At 44.2% G+C, this 17064-nt stretch overlaps 1 protein-coding gene across 1 annotated transcript in view; it reads left to right on the top strand.

The window, feature by feature from the left end:
- Col6a6 (collagen type VI alpha 6 chain) overlaps positions 1–17064 on the top strand; it is a 139558-nt gene that overhangs the window by 73490 nt on the left and 49004 nt on the right. The window contains 5 exon segments of the mRNA XM_028869990.2: positions 2845–2910; positions 5404–5457; positions 13315–13350; positions 14083–14145; positions 15906–15968. Coding sequence (XP_028725823.1) covers positions 2845–2910; positions 5404–5457; positions 13315–13350; positions 14083–14145; positions 15906–15968 — 282 coding nt within the window.

Here is a 17064-nt window from a genome sequence, read left to right as displayed (position 1 = left end):
ATTGTCCTCTGACTCCCACAAAGTGTGCACATATATGCACACAAATAAATAAAAATAATAGTTTTTTTTTTTTTTTAGAAAAACAGGCATTTTTACTTGAAGATGACATTTTTCACTTGCCAGCATCTCCTGACAGTTTCAAATAACTTCAAGGTATATCATGCAGAGCCAGGAAACAACAAGGGTGTCATCTCACAAATGAGTAAGTGAGAGACGGTGGTTCTAGTGCGTGGATATTTCAGTCAGCTAGACAGATGACTGCAAACTCGTTTGAGGTATTAATACACAATCTCCATTGGTTTTGGTCAGATGTCCTCTTAACCGTCTGCCATTGGTTGTGTGACTTTATAGCACTTTTCGAATCAGGTGGGCTAGATGGCTCAGTGGGGACAGGAACTTGCCGCCCAAACTTGATGACCCAGGTTCAATCCCCAGGACCACATGAAGGTGGGAGCAGAAAACTGACTCTACAGAGTTGTCCTCTGACCTCCACACATGTACCACACATGGTGGCCCTTCTCCTCCTCCTCCTCCAAAGAAATTAAACACCAAAAAGAGATTTTTAATTTTGAAAGCATGCTGTATGACTTCAAGATGTCTGACAGTTCATCTCGCCAGAGCCTCCATGGCATGCTGCTAGTCACACTGACCTAAGGTCTCAATGTTTAATAGTCCTTTAACCCTGCTTGGAAATCTGCAGCCCAAATTTAAAACAATTCTCTGTGCTTTTGTGTGTGTGGTTTTGGTGGATGGCTATTTCAGGAAATTTGGGAAAAGCAGTATTGGCAGAATAAGTAGAACACAGATAGGGTCAGATTTTTCTCAGGAATGCAAACACAAGTCACACAAATTCCTGGAGAAAAAAAAATCTAAAGATTTTGGAATTTCCCATTTTAACTACATAACTTTTTTTTTTTTACGGCTAGCCTCGAACTCTGAATCCTCCTGCCTCTACCTCCAAAATAGTAGGATTACAGGTGTGTATCCCCCATGCCCCCACCCAGCTTTGAGGATGACTTTTTAAAATTTCATATAATACCAGGAGAAATCTGAGCAAAATCATTTCTCTGATCTACAGAGACTGATAAGTTCATCACCCGACAATACATCATTACTAGAAGCTGTGTTTGATCATAAATTTGTGTTAGATGGTGCTCTTTGTTCTAGATGAATAGATAATAAAGAGATTAGTTTGTGCTCACGCTGACAGAGCAGCTCTCCTACACACAGAGGCAGGAAGTTCTGTTCTGAGCTGCTGGTGTGCGATTCTTTTTAGGCTACCCTTCAAATTAAGGGCCTTATGTGTTCAGCAGAATAAAGTTCTAAACTTGAGCAGGGCAGGTTTGCACACACATTTACTCCTAGCACTCGAGAGGCAGAGGCAGGCAAGCTTCAAGGCTATCCTGGTCTACATAGAGATTTTCCAGACTAGCCAAGGCTACATAAGAGAACATAAATAAGTGGTGGTCTTCATTCGTCTTGTCTTCCTCACCAGAACACAACTTTCCAATCTTTTATTTAGGTATATCCATGTTTGGTGGTTTAAGAGACACCTATTTAAGCTTGAGGATGAAATGAAAATGTAGAAAATGATCCTGGTTTGGTGGGGAGGGGAATTAAATAAATTTTTCATGCACATTTTAGTAATAGCAATCATATAAAATAAATCCAGGTTCCTCTCTTTCTCCCTATTATCTTATAAGCTACTTAAGTCCAAGTCCAAACACTACTTTTAAAAAAAAAGGCTTACTAAGTATCTGGAACAGTGCCTCCTCCCTGTTGGTGATTGTGAATTGCTTATTGATTGATTGGAGGTAATCTAGGGCACTGTCAGCGAACAGCCCAGCAGCTGGTACTCAGCAGGGCTGTATCATTGCTCTTCCTTCCCAGCTTATTGGAGCATCGATTAACTTGACTGGCTCAATTGATAGTCTCAGCACCATAGACACACAGTTGGTCCTTACACCCAAAGTTACAACGCTTTATGGTTCTGCCTGCTAAGGATAGTATCCCACAACGGTGCTGTTTCCAGCAAGTCGCTGCTGGAATGTTTGAATAAATATTGGGGGAAAAAAAACCTCAAGATTTTGGGGTTTTCTAAAAACCAGGGATGAGCATATGAGAATAAGACATGGGGGCAACCAAGTGGCCGGGTGTTCTGAGACCTTTGCTGGAGTGACATCAGCAAACATCAGCCCACCCCAGATGGAAGACCAAAGAAACAATTGCATCTAAATCTAGCTTATGTACCAGTGAATTTATTCGAGTTTCTTATGGAACATGAGTGAGGGGTTATTTGCAGAAGCATGGGTGACCTAGGGGCAGCTGCGTCACTGGAAGGCCACCCCAGCAAGAGAGGGAGACTCAACAGAATCTGTATCCCTAGAGCTCCTTGCCAACTCATAGACAGCGCCCTGGTGTCTTCCTTTCCCAGCAACTGTTATATACAGTGTGGCAGGCATATGGTCCTCAGCATCATGTGTTGAACCCATCACAAGCATTTAGCCTCTCCCAAGAGAAGGTAAGCCTACTAATTCTCAAGTGCAGATTTGCCTAGGACTCATGGGAAAGTGGAAAAGCTAAGAGAAGGACTGGCGCCAGCCCCAGAGTAGGACACAGGCCCTATTCCCTGCTTTCCCTTGGCCACGCCTCCTGTGGTGAAGTCTTGCTTTCTCCCCATGTCTTCACCTTGGGTATCCACACTGAGTCTGCTAAGAGCAAGCCAAGGGGCAAATCAAATACTTGTAAGCCACCCATCACTTCATCCTGTTTCTGTTCTCTCTGATGAATTTGCAATCTATTAAAAATCTGTTCATTTTTTTTTCTTTATTTTCTCCCTTTTAGGGAATTCCTGGACTTGACAGTAACATACAAGGACACAAGGGCTTGAAAGGAGACCACGGAAGACAAGTAATTATGTGGGCATTTGAAAGTAAATGTGCTGCATGGGACTCTGCAGTGGTTGAAAACTCAAGGCCTTACTAGAATATAAAACACCCGGGGAGGAATTTGGAATGTATACTCAGTACAGAAAACCTCTTGTAGAAAGCAAAAAAAAAAAAAAAAAAAAAAAAAAAAAAAAAAAAAAAAACAAAAAAAAACATTCCTACTTATTTCTTGCTGTGAGATATGAGAAACATTGTTTGTCAACTTCTAAATTTGGTATAACTGGCTTCCCTAAGCCACACCCATAAGGTCTTCATGAATACAAACATCTAAACTCTGGCTTAAAAGGAAGGATTAGTTGATTTCATAGAAAGGTTTTTTTTTTTTTTGGGTTTTTTTTTCAAGACAGGGTTTCTCTGTGTAGCTTTGGTGCCTGTCCTGGATCTTGCTCTGTAGACTAGGCTGGCCTCGAACTCACAGAGATCCACCTGGCTCTGCCTCCCAAGTGCTGGGATTAAAGGCATGTACTACCACCGTCCAGCTGAAAGATTGTTTTTAAAGGGCTAGCAAAGTGTTGACCTTCCCAGGGTCCAGGGAACACACGTGCTAGGAAGACATGCCTCTATTAGCCTGCGATGGGAAGAGCTGAGGATGGTGGCTCCTCCCCCAGGGCAAATCCCTAGGGACTGATCGTTCTGCAGTCTCACAAACCACAATTTAGTCCCCTTATCCTATTAGAATTTTAAAAATTATGTGGATCATGTGTGTCTTTGGTTCCTCTGAGTGAGCAAGCTCCCTTGAGAACTCCCTGTAGAGAAGAACTACAAGCTGTAGGAAGGAGTTGACGGTGCTCACCTCTTTCTTGGGCTTTGTTCATGACCCACTTTGTACTGTGGGACCCCACTCTATGTAAACCTTGATTTTTTTTTTTCTCACTTGCAGGACATAGTGAAATTGTAGGCAGAGTTTTACGTTGGAACTGCCAGTCAGCTCTGTCTCCCCAGCTGCTCCCAAGTAACCACACAAAGACTTAACACTAATTATAAGTGCTCGCCTAAGAGCTAGACTTGTTCTTAACTAGCTCTGATAAATTAACACATTTCAATTTATTTACTTGCTGCCATAATTTGTTATCTCATTTTGTACACATCTTGCTTCCCTTGTGTCTGGCTGGCAACTCCCTGATTCCACCCTTCTTCTTCCCAGAATTCTCTCTGCTCTGAAAAAAAAAACATGCCTAGCTATTGGCCATTTAGCTTTTTTATTAAACCAATCACAGTCACTTATATTCACACAGTGTAAAGGAATATTTCACAGTGAATAGCCTAGTTTTGTTATTTCTTGATTAATAAATTATTCCCTACTTTTGCCCTTGGGGTAGGGAGACTTGGGGAAATTTTGAGGCTTTATTCATAGGAAGGTGTTAATCTACACAGGCTAGGCAAAGAAGCAGTCCAAAGGTAGAAATCCCAACTGGGGTCTGAGGAGATGTCTCACTTGGGTAAGTGCTTCATGTGAAAGCATGAGGACCTGAGTTCAAATTCCCAGTACCCACTTAAAAAGGTGGATGTTGTGGCACACACTTGTATTCCTAGCACTGGGCAAGAAGATCCTGGGCTCTTTGACGAGCTAGTACTGCTGAATCTTTGAACTTCAGCTCCAGTTAGAGACCCTGTCTAAAAAAATAAGGTGGAGAACAATTGGGAAAGACATTCTATCAACATCTGGGCCTCCACATGCACCAGGATATATGTACACAATTCTGTATGTATATATCCACATAGATGCATGCATATAAGTCACACATGCACAAAAGTCTCAACCAGTAGTGGCCTGCCAGCCACATTCATGCTATGCTAGGTGATAGAGTAGAGATAGGAAGAGTGTTCTAACCCGTGCCTCAAACATGAGTTCATGACAATGAGCCGCTGACACTGGAAACCACAGAGTCAGAGTTGGGCTGCTGTTCCCCATGGCCCACATAGAGATGTGACTTATGAGCAATGGAAGGTAGTATCCCACTTCAGGGAAAGATGACTCCATCCCTGGAAAGAGCCCTTCTGTGCTGTGGGATGGTCTGTATGTCAAATTATTCTGATTGGTCAATAAATAAAACACTGATTGGCCAGTGGCCAGGCAGGAAGTATAGGTGGGACTAACAGGAGAAAGGAGAGAACAGGAAGACAGAGGGAGACACTGCCAGCCGCCACCATGACAAGAAGCATGTGAAGACTCCAGTAAGCCACGAGGCAAGGTATAGATTTATGGAAATGGATTAATTTAAGAACAGTTAGCAAGAAGCCTGCCACGACCATACAGTTTGTAAGCAATATAAGTCTCTGTGTTTACTTGGTCAGGTCTGAGCGGCTGTGGGACTGGCAGGTGGTAGAGATTTGTCCTGACTGTGGGCAAGGCAGAAAAACTCTAGCTACACTTCTGGTACAGGAGTAGATATTAAAATGGAATCCCACCAGTGATGCGATGTTGCTGTCACACATCCTTTTGTTCCTCTGACAGGGCAGAAGAGGCTGGCCAGGCCCTCCCGGGACACCAGGCTCAAGGAGGAGGATGGTAAGAGCTCTTCAAGGAAAGGAGCTTCTAGACCTGGGGATCCCACAGCTTGAGCTGTGGTGACAGTGACTGACTATGGGGAGTTGGTGGGGTGGTCACTGGGTCAAGGGTGCCATCTCAGAATGGGGCTGGCCTGGTAAAGTCCCTGACGCTTGAATAAGAAAATGCTGGCTACATGGGAAATTACACACAGGGAAAGACTGCCACACAGAGCAAATGGAAGAGTGACGAATCAGGGGAAAGCTGCCAGCGTTTGGCCTGCTTGATGAGTTAACTGATGCTGCCAGTGATGTTACTTGATGAGTTAGCTGATGCTGCCAGTGATGTTACTTGATGAGTTAGCTGATGCTGCCAGTGATGTTGCTTGATGAGTTGCCTAATGTTGCCAGTGATGTTCCTTGATGAGTTGCCTGATGTTGCCAGTGATGTTCCTTGATGTCCAAACTCCATTGTCTGCTAGTTTTTGTGACTATTAAGAAAGTTGGGAAGAAAATTGATTCTCCCATCCTCAGCAGCCATTGATTGACAGCCTGAAGTTCTCCATCTGCATTGGCAGGTCTGCCTCTATTGTCAAGACCTACATGCTTGTCTTGTTTAGGCAACCACAATGTTGAGATTGTAAAGAGTGTAGCATCCCTGTCATGTTTCAGGGTACGGGGAGATGGAGGGGTAGGAATAATGTTAAATATAGTATACTCATAGGAAATTCTCAAATTAAAAAAATGGAAATAACCAAAAAAAGTTAGCAAAAAGGAGATAAAGAGAAGTACTGTTGTAGGCATGTAACTGAAAGTTAGATTAGGTTGTTGGGTGTCTTAGGGATTCTGATGTTGTGATAGAACACCATGACCAAAAGGAACATGGGGAGGAAAGGGTATATTTCAACTGACAACTCTCAGGTCATACTCCATCACAGAGGAAAGTTAGGGTAAGAACTCAAGACAGGAATTGAAGCAAAAACCATGGAGGCATGCTGCTTAGTGACTTGCTCTCTTGGCTTGCTCAGCCTGCTTTCGTACACAACTGAATATCACCTGTCCAGCAGTGGCACCACCCATGGTGACCTGGGCCCTTCTGAATCAATCACAAATTAAGACACTACCCATAGACTTGCCTGTAGGCTAGTCTTATGGAGGCATTTTCTCAATTAAAATTCCTTCTTTCCAGATATGTCTAGGTTTGTGTCAAGTTGGCAAAAGCCAACCAGCACATTGTGAAACCCTTTGGGGGGAGTTTTAATTTGTTTTTAGTTTATTTTATTGGCTTTGTTTAAATGCATCCTTTAAAACATTCCATGCATGACTGCTTAGAAAAACGCACAAGGATTCCAAGCAGAGAGCCTTTATCCAATAAGAGATTATTTAATGGAATTCACTTCCACACCTGCATTTCAGTCTAGATTAAACCAATTTTATCTCATTTTGCAGCATTTTCTTTTCCATTCTTTGTTTAGATATCCAGGCTCCTTCAAGTTTCGTCCCCCTCCCCTCTCAAAACACATAATGTTTTCAAAGTGAGCACAAATGAAAACTAGTTGAGTGGATGGGGCTTCTGATGGACATTGTATTTTCTGGGCAGAAGTAGTTTATGAAACTAGCTCTTATACTCCATCAGGAAAGTATTTTTGCATCTGGAAGCACACCCATGTTCTTCGCAAGGCTAGGAAATGAAATGAAGGGCGGAGATGATATTGGAAACGTGCAGAGTGTGATTGTTAGCAACCCAATTTGCTAATGTTGCTTTCATGTATATGAGATGAGGGAGAGTTTGTCCTCTCTACTTGGTCTTCTGGAAGGGCATCCTTGAAGGTTTCCATACCCCTGCAAAATGTTTTTGTTGTGAAGTCTATCACCCAGGAAATCCTGGTGTAAAGGAATGTGTATTTATTGTTTTATGGCCTCCAGGGACTCTATCACACTGAACAGCTTCTAAGGAGGAGGGCCTCCATTTGGGGGATAGGTGCCTCTGTGTCATGCAGGAGTCAAAGCAGGACTTTTGACAAATGCCTCTTTTGGGCAACTCAGCAAAATAAAACAAAAAGACACAAACAATGACCCTGCCTTCAAGCCGCAGATGAGGACTCTCCGGCCAACTACTTTTGTGCCTGGACTGTAGGGAGGAAGTCCACATGCCACTTAGCTCTGAAGCCAGATCAGGGTTCTCTCAAAATAACTGTCACCACCCAGAAAGAGCTGATGAATGCAGTTGTGCAGATTTTCAGTGTCGATTCTGAGAGGAGCAGGGGGTAGCCCCATACATTCCCTTGAGCAGAGGAGGCAGAAGGGATGGGGAGAAAGTGAACAGTGTTGTGTCTGTATCACCTGAAGCTGGAAGTCAGTGGAGATTATGACACAAACAAACTGTAGCCTTTAGGGCTTCGTGTGAGTCCTAAGATTTGCCTAAATGCCAAAAGTTGGAGGAAGATGTAGCCCTACAGTAAAAGCAAGAATTCCCTTACCCCAAAGTGTTGTAGACAGTGTCTCCATGTTCCACTACACCTCCCCAGGGGTCTTCAGTCCACAGGGGTCCTTTCCACAGATGGTTAATCTTTATTGTCAATGAATCAGATGATTAAGTAATCAAACTACAAAGGGGGGGGGAATCATGTCCCAAAGGCAAATTAACTCCCCTCACTTGAGGAGTTACTCAAGGGGAAGTGGAACGCTGGCAAACAGATCAAGTCTGAAAGAAATGAAGCCCACAGTTTTGCTCTGAATGAAAGTTCAAAACATTGACAGGACAGCTGGGGCAGTGGTGGCGGACGCCTTTAGTCCCAGCACCAGGGAGGCAGAGACAGGTGGATCTCTTGAGTTCAAGGCCAGCCTGGGCTACAGAGCTAGTTCCAGGACAGCCAGGGCTACACAGAGAAACCCTGTCTCGAAAAACAAAAGACAAAAACAACAAAAAAGAATTGACAGGACAATAGAGGAAAAGATGCCAACTGGCAGAGCTTAGGAAGAGAAGGAAGTGGAGATCTGCTGGAGAGCGGAAATGCTGACGTTGGGACCCAAGCTCTTATTTTTACTTTTCTAGTGAAATTAAATATATTACTTACATTTTTTAGATTTATTTTATTGTTGTTGTTATGTGTACAGGTGTTTTGTCTGTTTGTTGTGCGCCACTTTCATGCCAGTGCCTGTGGAGGTCAGCAGAGAGCATCGGATCCCCTAGATCTAGAGTTAGAGATGGTTGCGAGCTGCTGTGTGGGGGCTGGGACCTGAACCTGGGTCCTCTAGAAGAGCAACAAGAGCTGACCCAACTCTTCAGCGCAATACTGAAATTTAAAATAGCATGATCACATAACCCCTTTTTCAATAAAAATGCCACTGTAGAGAATTCTGTCAGAAAAATCCCATATGTTTCAGGAATCATGGCTCTAAAAAGCTAATGATTACTTCTTTTGTCTAGATATTTTTTAAATGTTTTGCCTCTATGAATGTGCGTGCGGCTTGTGCCTGCTGCCCTCAGAGGTGAGAAGAGGGGGTCGGATCAGATCCCCCAGAGCTGGAGTTATAGAGTCGTGAGCTACCATGTGGGTGCTGGGAACAGAATCTGGGTCCTCTGCATGAGCAGCAAGTGCTCTTAACCTCTGAGTCATCTCTCTGAGCCCTGCTGATGTTTATTTCTGCCTGGAGATTTTGGGATGACTTTTACATTTATGTTTGATCTGCATTCATAAGGGTTTATTGGTTTTATAATTGCAATGAAGTTATTTTTCTTGAAAGAAAAAGAATGTCATTTCTAAAACAGTAAGATATAGGAAGATATTAGGCTGGAGTGGCGGGGGAACTCAGTGGCCAAGTGCCTGTCTACTGTGTCCAAAGCTCTCAGTTCTATCGCTAGTGCTTCGTATACCTGCAAAATAACATCTAGATGAAGATGGAGAGCAAGGAGGAATCCTTGGTGCAATGAAATTCTGCTGAACTGGCAAGTGATTGGAGGGTGGCCAGCAGTGGGGGTGGGGGGTGGCATGCAGGGAAATGGATACCAGCTGACTCAATGTGATCTCTGTTCACTTGACAAACACTCAGCACCAACAATGAACCAGCAACTCGCTGAGTACTCGAGCTCTCTGCAGGAATTCAGAACCATGGGGTAAACCACAGCAAAGTTTCTCCACTCCAGCACTGGCGGTGTTCGTTTGAAGCATTGCTTGTGGTGAAGGGCTGCATTGTGCATGGAAATATGTACATTTCCCCTTCAACCTCTGCTCACTGGGCGCCAACAGCACACCCAACAAGAAATGCCCCCAGACTTTGCTAACTGCTTCCTGGAAAGGAGGTAATGGAAAAGGAGGCAGGCCTGTCGGGTGAACGAGCTATTATCAGAGGGAGGCTAAGATACTAGCCTGGGTAGGGGAAGCAGGGAGGAAGGCCCACAGCCAGAAAGCACAGCCCCAGGCATTGATGGGAAATGGGAGGGTGGCCGTCTCTGAACCAGGCTGTGCTGAGGATTAGATTGGATCCTCTGCCGGGGTAATGAGAAGCAACTGTAGCCTCAGACCAAAGCAGCCTTTCCTTCCAGTTTGGTCCAGATTGCTTTGGTGGTGCTTTCTCCATTCATCCTTCTGGGAACCTCTTTACAGGCCTCCCAGAGTGCTCCAGGGCAGCATCATGGGACATGAGCCTGCCAGTAAGAAACAGGATTCATGGGTGTCTGCCATTAACACCCTGCTTGCTTCCTGGGGACTCTCGGTTTGAGATCAGAAAACAGGGTCCTCATTGGTACCCGGAAAGCCAGGCTGAGAGGACCACAGAACTGGGGACTCTGTCTTGCATCATTTTCTTCTCCAGTCCCCTGAGGGGACTTTCCTCTCGATGTGTCCACTCACATTTGCTTTATAGAAGAGTTAGGATGTCTGGATGTATGACTGGAAGCCAGTCAGCCATTGAGTGCTCCCTGCCGATATTCTGCGTTTTCTTTCCTGTGCAAACCACTTGAAAATGTTAGGCAAACGCCACAAAATCATTTGCCCTGATTCCTCGTCTGCTTTCTGTGTCTCCTGTTGGCCAAGGTCTCTCTCCCGTGACTTTGTAGCTTAACTCAGCAAACATGCTAGGTGGCCTGTCCAGGTTTGTTCCCCTCACTTACGTCACTGTTAGATTAAAGTCTGTCTCCTCCATTGGGTCTAAACTCTCATGACTAGGGACAGGAGTCAGTCTTTACTCAGGGGGCGGGGCAGGGGTACCAGAGATACATGCTGTTGAGCTCTTTCAAAATCAGATCTTCAAGTCCCATGGGAGCAGAGCTGGAGAGATGGCTCAGGCAGTGATGTGCTTGCAGGCAAGCCTGAAGACTGAGAGTCCATGTCACATAGCCAGGTGTGGTGGTGTACCCATGTAATCCCAGCCCTGAGAAGGAAAGCTAACAGATTCTGATACTAGCCAGCCAGCCCGCCCGCCCAGCCTAACTGGTGAGCTTCAGGCCAGTGGAGAGACCCTGTCTCAAAACACAAGGTAAATGACACCTAAGGAACGACCCTGGAGGCTACCCTCCAGCCTCGGTGTACACACTCACACGTGGGCATTGCACGTGGGTATCTATATACACAAGCAAGTGAGCACATACAAAAGGCAAACATCTTAATACACAGGAGCAGATGCTGATGTTTCCAACCCTGGCGGTAGAGAAACATCCTCCGCGTGGGGATCTGTTCTACAGACCTTAAAATCTACTGGTAAATTTTTGTTTTGCTAGAATAGGACATTTTTCTCACTCCTCCATTGCAATCAGTTGTATTCACATGGAGCCTGCTCCAACCATGTATGTTAACTACACCACAAACTGAGCAGTGAGGGACAAGCTGGTCAGTCTGGTAACCCCCTGAGTTTCCCTCTTCTCTCACACTTTTAACTCAACTTACCCTTGTTGCCAATACCTACTGCACCTCCTATTTTTCTGCCTTTATGTCACTACTCAGGCTGTGGACACATCCCTTGAAACCAATAGCAAAGAAATCTCTTCCCCTGGGGAGATTTTCCACAGTGGACCAACTGGATGTGATCTGTCTTTGAAACTGTCTTCCCATCCTTAGCCATGTGCTGTGCCCTGCCTTATAAATGTTTGTAGTATTTATCCATCCTCCCCCAATACTTAGAGTGAACCCGTTTCCCAAGGTCAAAGACTCAGGGAATATGTGGGGGGAGAGCCCAAGTATGCACACATGCTTCATTCTCTCTTGGTTCCATCCATTGTCCTTCAAAGGGTAGCAGACAGTTTTCAGAATGAAATGATCAACTGGTGGGTAATTTTCTGAATGACGTGGAATTGAATTGGATTGGGACAATTCATTGTGCTAAAGGAAACAGATTCTTTTTAAACTTTAAAAAATTATAGGTGTGTGTGTGTGTGTGTGTGTGTGTGTGTGTGTGTGTGTGTATGCACGCGTGCGCGCAACCACATGCATGCAGTTGCTTGCTAATGCTGGAGGAAAATGTTGAGTCTCAGGGAACCAGAGTTACAGGCAGTTGTGAGCTGTCTGATGTGGGAGCTGGGAACTGAACCTGGGTCCTTGGCAAGAGCAGCGGGTGCTCTTAGATGCTAAGCCATCTCTCCAGCCCTTTGAAAATGATGACTTCTTCTTCTGTGACAGAGAATGTGGGCCTTGAAGATGACTCATTCTTGTTTGAAAGAAATGGGACATTTCCCCATGCACACCCTTTGCTCCTTAGATGACAACATAGTTTGAAATATGCTTAGCAATGCTGGCCTGTCAGAATATCTCACATGAGTTTCCAGCGAGACGGTATTGTCTGGTGGCTGTTGAATTTTGTGAACCCTAGATGGGAGTTTTGCTCTGACCTTACTAAGTGACCAAGTCAGACAGGAAAATGTCATTATCTCTTGATTTTCTGAACTGTGGACTACTGATTGGGAATGCACCTTGAACCTTGACCTTACACAGAATGAAAATTCCCCTTCCCTGTTTAACAATATTGTTTGGATTGGGTATTTTATTGATACAGTAGATCAAGTCACTGTTGAATATTTGAGATGGTTTCTGACAGCTAATCACATTACTTGGCTCTATCAAGCTAGTTTGGCTCTTTAAATTCTGAGCTTGGTGAGCTTCTGAGTATTGTGGAGTTTCTGGAGGCGAGCCTCAGCTTTTCCTCTGGCATCCTGCCCTTTGGCTGGTCCATTCCTGATCTCATACTTACTTTGTAGTTCTTGGGGGAAAATAAGAAAGAAAATTCAGGTCAGTGTTGCAGCTACTGAGCAGCTCTGGTCAAGCTTAGTGAAGGTGGGTTGCAGGCTATGACCTGTCTTCCTGTATCTCTGGCTTTGGGTGAAGGTGGGTTGAGGGCTATGACCTGTCTTCCTGTATCTCTGGCTTTGGGTGAAGGTGGGTTGAGGGCTATGACCTGTCTTCCTGTATCTCTGGCTTTGGTGAAGGTGGGTTGAGGGCTATGACCTGTCTTCCTGTATCTCTGGCTTTGGGTGAAGGTGGGTTGCAGGCTATGACCTGTCTTCCTGTATCTCTGGCTTTGGGTGAAGGTGGGTTGAGGGCTATGACCTGTCCTCCTGTATCTCTGGCTTTGGGTGAAGGTGGGTTGAGGGCTATAACCTGTCCTCTGTGTATCTCTGGCTTTGGGTGAAGGTGGGTTGAGGGCTATAACCTGTCCTCCGTGTATCTCTGGCTTTGTATTCTCGGTGATTTCAATTATCTACCTAGAAATTCAGGGTTGGCAAGAGCCTGTCTTCACAAGGTACTGGGTAATGAAGGATTTGGCGCAATGTGGGAGTTAGGTCAGTGCCTTGAGGCATCTGTTACCAATTGAAATCCTATGTATGCAGCATCTTTTCTAAATTGAGAATATCTGCTTTTCATTTTATTTATATATATTTTTATTTTAGGTAGTTCAAGGCCGAAGGGGACACACAGGCCCACAGGTCAGTGATAATTTCTTTTTCTTGACTTCAGATGATAAACGACTCATGTCCAATCAAGGAGCTAGAATGAACATGGCAATATCTCCTCCCATCTTAACCTTTTGGTTTTTGATGACATTTGTTGTAGATAAATTGTTAGAAAATATTAGGTACAATTTCAAGAATTCAAAATGAAAACTGGGGTACTTTATTTAAAATTTTCAAAGAAATTATAAAACATTTAAACATGAAAATGATCAAAGACTCTATTTAGTCCAATGGTTAAACTTCATTTTGTTTGGCTTTTGAATATAAGCTCTAAGTAACCTTTCTTACATTTGTATTCCGTGATCCTCTCCAACTTACAATTTGTGTGAAAACCCCATATAAACCCGAAGAACACTGTGGAAGTTGTCTACAACTGGATACAAATGGAGAGCTGTGTCACATCCCTTTTGTGCATTCTGGTGGTATATCCTACACCATGCTTCATGAATGCACAGTCTTTAAGAAAGAGCAGCTGCGGCTTAGATATTTGTAGAACACACTCTCAGATTAAAAGCATGATGAGGGTTCGTGATAAACCCACTCTGGGTCACACGGTCACACCAGAGTGAAGCTCCATGATATTGAGGATAAAAGAAACCTTCAGTTTTTGCAAAGACTTTTCATTGCCACTGAAAAAGAAGTTTCTAATCTTGCACGTGAAGAGATAGCATTAATAAATTAATAGGTTGATTCTACTCCCTACAGGGAAATCCAGGCATCCCAGGCCCAGATGGACTTGAAGGTTCACCAGGACTTAAGGGCCCTCAGGTATACATAGAGAACACATGGGTGTGTGAGCAAATGGAGAATCTATAGACCTGGTTAGAACCTTCATGTGGCCCTGCAGAACTACAGAGGCTTGAAAGTGTGTTCAGATTAATAAAACAAATAAGCAACTTTGAGTCTTGACTTGCACAGAATAGTTGTCTCTTTTATCAGAGTTCTGTCCTCGTCAAGAGGTGGAAAGAGATGAACAGGCTGGGCAGCCAGCCCCGTGGGGTCAGAATTGTTAGGATAATCCAGGAGTCCTTGAGCCAAGGAAAATGTTGAGCCTTGAATTTGGGGATTGTGGTCAATTTAACACAGTAATAGTTCAGCGTTGTATCTCTGCATGTCCATGGTGTTGAAACATTGGCTCAACTCAAGGAAAAATTTGTTCTAAGTGCAGCTGGAGGCTTCAGCAGGGTGATCTATAGTGTGGCCCTCTGCCTGTCCTTTCCAGCTCGATTCTCTGGGGAGCTGCCTCCAGCACTTTTTCCTTTACAAGGAGCAAGCTGTAGTTGGCACTTTGCCCTGGTCATGTGAGCAGGGAGGCACGTGGACCAGAGAGGGCAAAGCATAGCCTGGATCAGCAGAGAGACAGGAAGGGAGCACATGCTGAGAAGGAGGAAAGAAGCTGGGCTGGGATGTAACTCAGTGGTAGAAAGCATACAGCATACGTACATGGGCCCTGGGTTAAGTCTTCAGCATGGAGGGAAAGGGATGGGGTGGGAGAGAGGGAGGGGAGGGGGGAAGAGGTAGAAATCAGACCGAAAAATAGTATTTTTCCTCTCTAAACTTGGTTTTGAATGTATGAAAAAACAGGTGCACTGTTTGGCTTAGGCAGGACAGTCATTGGTGCTATTTTTCAAGGTTTTAAAGCAAGTACTTAAAAATAAAGGCATTATATATTGGCAGTTTGTGGACGGAAGTTGGAGAAAATACATCAAAACATCAGAGAGACACTTGGTGACATGTCGCCAAGATTTCAGCATGGTAAACAGCCTTCCCATCAGACTGTTCCCTCTCTCTGGCTTGATTGCTTTTATTTGTCATTACGTGCCAGATGAGGAAGGTTCAATTTTCTTACTTTAGAGTGAGAAATCTTTGCCGTTGGGATCGTCAGAAAGCATCTCAATAAATTGACTGCCTTTATCTCATGCTGTGCAAATCACAGCGAGCATTTGTTCTCTCAGTTTATGGACCTTTTTTATTTACAGCACAATTTAAAATGGAGCAAAATACCAAATACAGCACATGAAGAAAGTTTCTCTGCAACCTATGGAAGCCATAGTACATAGACAATAGAATATTCCAGAAGCAGAAATACCTAAATTTCATCTTGCTATGGAATGTATCTTCTTTATGGCCCATCTTGGTTGTGGTTATTGAATATTAAATGGATTTAAAGGTTCTAGTTTCAGACTTACATGATTAAGAAAAACATTTTTCACATAAAAAGCATATGGCTTCTGAGTATGAAGACTGAGGACAGTTACAAGTGCTGGAAATCTCAGCTTTAGGGTGTTTCCTCCAGGCCCCACTCCCTTTGGCTCTATGGGCTCCACCACCTCAATTTTGGACTGTCCTGTGGTGTTCCTACGAAGATGAAGAAGAACCCTGAGACCTACACAGTAGCCACAGCATAATTTGTCTCCCTGACCAGTTTCTATGTTACCTTGATTTAGCATTTGATTTTTAATGTGCAAGTTTAATGTTGAAGCGTTCTCACTAAAAGGGAAACTAACACTTTGATTCTGTGTGTTTAGGGCCCAAGAGGAGAGCCTGGTGAGAAAGGAGAAAAGGGAGTTCTGGGAATGAAAGGCCCTCAGGTGCGTAAGGAGAAAGCAACTGCGTCTGGCCTTGACCTTGGCTTTAAGGAGGATGCTTTAGTGGTTTTGTCTCTAAAGGTGAATCACACACAGCCTGCACACTAAGTGTATGAAGTGTGACTTGAGTGTGAGAAGAGGCAGCTGCACCATCCGCTGGTCCCTTGCCATACAGACTACAGAAGAGGCAGAGGATCCCCTCTCGAGAGACCTCCTGCCTCTGCTTCTCAGTCTTAACAATTTCTCCTCTGTGCTATGTTGACACATCACATCACTTCCTCCTCACAAGCCACTTGGAGTTGCCTACTTCACCTCTTGGAGGAGCTAGAGAGATGGCTTAGTGGTTAAGAGTACTTGCTAATTCTCTTCCCAAGGACTCACATTTACAACCTCCTGTAACTCCAGCTTTTGGGGATCCAAAACCCTCATTTTTTTAAAATTAAAATCTCCTGGAGAGACCAAACCATTTTATCACCTGGAACCCTACTCTGACTCTGAGAATCTCTGCAAGTGAAGACATGGTATTGATAATTCTAAATTCTCCTCAGATAACACCAGGGTTGGAAATGACTACCCAATAACCACACTTCTCCTATTTCAAAGTGCTCTAAGAATCTCTAGTAGAGTGTGTTAGGATGCAGGTCCTAAGGGGGCCTAGATCAAGGCTTGGGATTCTGCATGTTCAGTGAGTCCCCAGTTGGTGCTGATGCTGCAGGTCTGGACCACACGTTTAGTACAAGGCCCTGTGTGGTCTTCTCTGTCTGTGGCTAAAGTAGTATATATGTATTTATTGGTCTCTTTTTACAGGTTGTAAGCTCCATCCATGTTAGCGTCTTGCTTATGCTGAATCCCCAGAGCCTGGGTCCATAGGACCTGGCCCAGCAGAGCTCAATACATTTGTGTAATGAATGAAGCAGTAAATGAATGAACGAGACCTGGTTGGGACTTTCACCCTCCACTGTTAGCAGTATCAAGGGAATGCATTGCTTTGCATCCATTAGTTAAACTGGGCAGGGCCCAGCATTTAAGTGGCTGTGCTCATCATGAGAATATTTAAGAGGCTGTTGGCATAAAGTTGTATGCCATGACATACTGTTTT

Source organism: Peromyscus leucopus, chromosome 7, assembly GCF_004664715.2.
Source record: "Peromyscus leucopus breed LL Stock chromosome 7, UCI_PerLeu_2.1, whole genome shotgun sequence".
In the NCBI taxonomy this organism is placed as follows: domain Eukaryota; kingdom Metazoa; phylum Chordata; class Mammalia; order Rodentia; family Cricetidae; genus Peromyscus; species Peromyscus leucopus.
The sequence above is the reverse complement of the archived record's forward strand: the minus strand, read 5'-3'. Positions and strand labels throughout refer to the sequence as shown.